This window comes from Aristolochia californica, unplaced genomic scaffold (assembly GCF_029961685.1).
Source record: "Aristolochia californica isolate CCGP_79_NKW_82.1479 unplaced genomic scaffold, dmAriCali1.0.hap1 SCAF_14, whole genome shotgun sequence".
Classification (NCBI taxonomy): domain Eukaryota; kingdom Viridiplantae; phylum Streptophyta; class Magnoliopsida; order Piperales; family Aristolochiaceae; genus Aristolochia; species Aristolochia californica.
In genome coordinates this window covers 10210806-10214410 of record NW_027181815.1, presented here as the reverse complement: position 1 = coordinate 10214410, position 3605 = coordinate 10210806, and the positions used below count along the sequence as shown (strand labels likewise).

The window sequence follows — 3605 nt, the reverse complement described above, 5'->3', positions numbered from 1 at the left end:
CGTCAACGGTGAGAGCCTCTCGAGCTCTCTCCCTTCCGACAGCAACGTCGCGTCTCACGATGGTGAAAAGCCTCCTCTCTTCTGGCATCAACGACGCTCGTCCCGAGCTGCTCTGTTCTGGGTCTGAGCGTCTCCTTTGAGCCCTCTCCCTTCTGGGTCCGAGAGCTTCTCTCCGCGGTGTTGTCCCGACGAGAGTCAGAGGCCGAAGCCTCTCGATTTCTCTCTTCAGTAGCTCCCACTGATGTCGATGCAGAAATCGAGAGGGAGATCGGTAAGTCCCAAGACTTACCCTGTTTTACCGCTGGCTTACTGTAAGTTCCGTAGAGGGGAAATATCTACAAGAGGGAAGCTTGATATTTCCCTTGAGTGCAGCACACGCTAACTCAAAGAAAGAGTGGTCCTCCGGGTCCCTTGGGGCCCACCTCTATGACAATGGTCTATCTACGTGAGCTGTGTGGACCAGACTCTACAGCACTCAACACTCTTCTCCCTAGTCGGAAGGAGGAGACGAGGCCAGTGCCACACCATCCTATTGATTCCGAGAGAGAAGGATGAAGATAGTCCTCATGCACTATTTTTAATATTGTAAATAATCTAGTTTTAAAATGTTACATTGAGAAATATATAAATATTATATGTTAAATATTTATTTGGTAAAAGTTTTGAATATTTTTATATTATATTTAGTAATATTTATTTATTTATTAAAAATATTATAATAAAATTGATATAATATTATAAAATCTAAAAAGATATATAACTTTTAATATTATATATGTGATAAATATTACATCATAATATATACTAGGTGGTCTATAATCAATTTGATCTAACAAGTTGTATTGGTTAAATCCAAATTTGATTTGATTTAATGATACAAAATGATGTTTCATCATTTCCTTGAAAATTTTTAAATGCCCATTACAAATTCCTACAACTTTTCTAGACAATTGCATTAATGAGATTAAATTAAAATTTTCTTAGAAACCTAAAGTAGGACTTTTTTTTGGGGGGGGGGGGGGGGACGAACCTAAACCCTTTAACAAATTTGGGTCCAGTTAAAAATCCCTACTTCTATTGGCCTCATAAAATATAATGTATAAAAAAAAACCTAGAAACTAGAGTTTTGAGTTTGGAATAACAAAGCCAATTACTCAAGCAATTACATTAGGGGCTATTCGTGCAATATATAGGAAATAAAAATTATGGAAATTTTATTTTCTTTTAACTAAATTTCCATTGAATTTTTTAAACGAATGTTTTTTAAACAATTTTTTTCTTTTGGTGCATTCTTGGTTTATTTTTCTCTATCTTTCCTGTAGAAGCAATTGAAAATTCGTTAAACTAAATCAAAATGGTGATGTTATTTACATCTGAGTTACTTCATTGGAAGCACAAAGAAACTTGCTCGACAGAGATAAAAAAACTGTCTAACAAAGTTCAGTTAAGTTCATTGAGATAAAAAGAATTGCATTCAAAGTCCAAATCCTCTCAGGTCGTGTTCTGAATCTGGATAAATGGATACTAAAGCTTCTACATGTGGCTGACAGGAAGCATTATGAACATGGCGTACAGACGATGCCTGTGTCCTCTGTAAGCTTCATCGGCGCCAGATTTTACTCCAGGCGATCTAGATTTGCAAAACCCAGACAAGGAACTCTGCGTTAATCCGTGCCCCCAGCCGGCCTCGATGTAGAGAGACGCAGTGAAGCAAAATTCAGGTCCCTAAGCTTCAGCAGCAAAAACAGCACAATCCCACAACCAAAACCTAGAGCAGCACTGGAGCCCGTCAGAGAAACGGCAGCACAGACCAGCATAACGAAAGATTCTTCTTTACTGTTCATGTCCCTCGAGGCCATTGCCAATTCAATCCCTGAGAAGAGCAGCAAGACCCCCAGAATCCCGATTGGGAACTGATCCAGTACTCTCACAAATGAATTCCCTAAAATTAGAGCCAAAATCAGTTTCCCCAAGCCAAGGAAGATCACTGACGCACCGCTCCGCCCCCCAAATCGGTACTGCCCGGCCAAACCGCCGGCCCCATGACAGACCGGCATCGCCCCGAACCAACAACCAACTAGATTCATCATCCCCACACTCACCGAGACTGATGTAGCTGATACATCCTTGTTTGGAAAAAGATCTGTAGATAATTTGCAGACTGCGATCACCGAGTTCAGTACCGAAAGTGGTATTTGAGGAATAGCGGCTCTAAGAAACCCAATTTTCCAGTCGTTCCATGTGATCTTCACTACATGAAACTTGGATGGACCGAAGCTAAGATCTCTGACAATTGAAGGATCACGAACGAAACAGAGGATCAGGCCCAGAAGGAAAACTAAAAGAGCAGAGGGAATCTTGGATAATTTTCGCCCAGAAGGCGAGGAATTAATCACAGGCCGAGAAGACGTTGATGCGGGGTCATCTTCATCCTCGTCCCTGCTTTCACTGCCGGAGCCGGTCACAAGTACTATGAACAGAAGTGCCGCGAGGGCAAGAATAAGGCCATCGAGGCCTACCCAAGGACGTGGAGGGCCTGATTTTCCCGTGACAAAGTCCTGCTTGTATCTGATGTATTTGATTGCGGAGAAAGCGAAAGCCAGGCCTTGGGAGAGTTGGACGCCACGGACGACAGGAAGGGGTATAAATTTATAAAAGAAGGACATCAAACCGGTCGCTCCGAGGAAGAGAAGCACGGAAGCTGTGCAGATGCCAGCGGCCATGATTTGAGGAACAGTCAGAAGGGTTTCGGACTCGGAGATGGCGACAGCGGCGATGGATTTCATAGGCTGCACGGGCATAGGGATGCCGAAAAGAAGACCGGTGACAATATTGTACATGGCAGTGAAGAACAGGGTGGTGCACAGGTCGACGTGGTTCACCAACACCAGCGCGAGTACGATGGGGATGTAGGTCCCGAGGTCGCCGACGGAGCCGCCGAGCTCAGACCAGATGCTGGTCTTGAGGCGGAAATTGGTAGTGATGGATGAATACAGGCGGTGCGTCCACCACGGCGGTCGTCCGGAGAGGAGAGATGCCCTAGATTGATTGGGGGATTCCATGGTGGAGAAGCAGAGGCACGGTCGAGTGAAGCAGCGAGGAGGTGGTCAAGGATTTATGACAGATTTTGGTTGACTTGTGGGCAACACGAAGAGCCAGATATTCTATAACGTTTGCAATTGGTAGCTTCCCACCCGATTTTGGGTGGAAGAGGTAGTTTTTTATTCTGCCTCAAATCTGACGTGAGGGTTTTACTTGTTTTATTCTATTTTATAATAAAAAGTTATTTATTTAATATTAAAGGCTAACTAATGATATATATGAATTATATTATAAAATTTTATTATTTTAATATTGAAGGTTAACTAATGATATATATGGATTAGTACAATAAATTATTATAAAATTTATGTAATTTTAAATTTTCATTCTATATATTTTTTTTAAATATGTTCCTATTAAAGTCGTGGTGAGGTGGGAAAATGTTGGATTTTCAAACAACTTTTAAGTTAAGTTTATATGATGAGGATAAATTTTCAAAAACCCGACCTGAACCTAACCGATGTCCACCCTTTAAATACATAGTGAACTATTTCACATTCACA

The 3605-nt window shown here is 41.7% G+C and overlaps 1 protein-coding gene across 1 annotated transcript; it reads right to left on the bottom strand.

Moving 5' to 3' along the window:
• Window positions 1-1305: 1305 nt before the first annotated feature.
• On the bottom strand, window positions 1306-3185 carry LOC137949967 (molybdate transporter 2). The gene has a single exon (XM_068796259.1). The coding sequence runs from the start codon at window positions 3060-3062 to the stop codon at window positions 1665-1667; it is 1398 nt and encodes a 465-aa protein (XP_068652360.1). The 5' UTR covers window positions 3063-3185; the 3' UTR covers window positions 1306-1664.
• Between the last annotated feature and the right edge of the window lie 420 nt (window positions 3186-3605).

Coding starts and splice junctions, on each gene's coding strand:
- LOC137949967 (XM_068796259.1), bottom strand. CDS start 3,062: ATGGAATCCCCCAATCAATCTAGGGCATCTCTCCTCTCCGGACGACCG.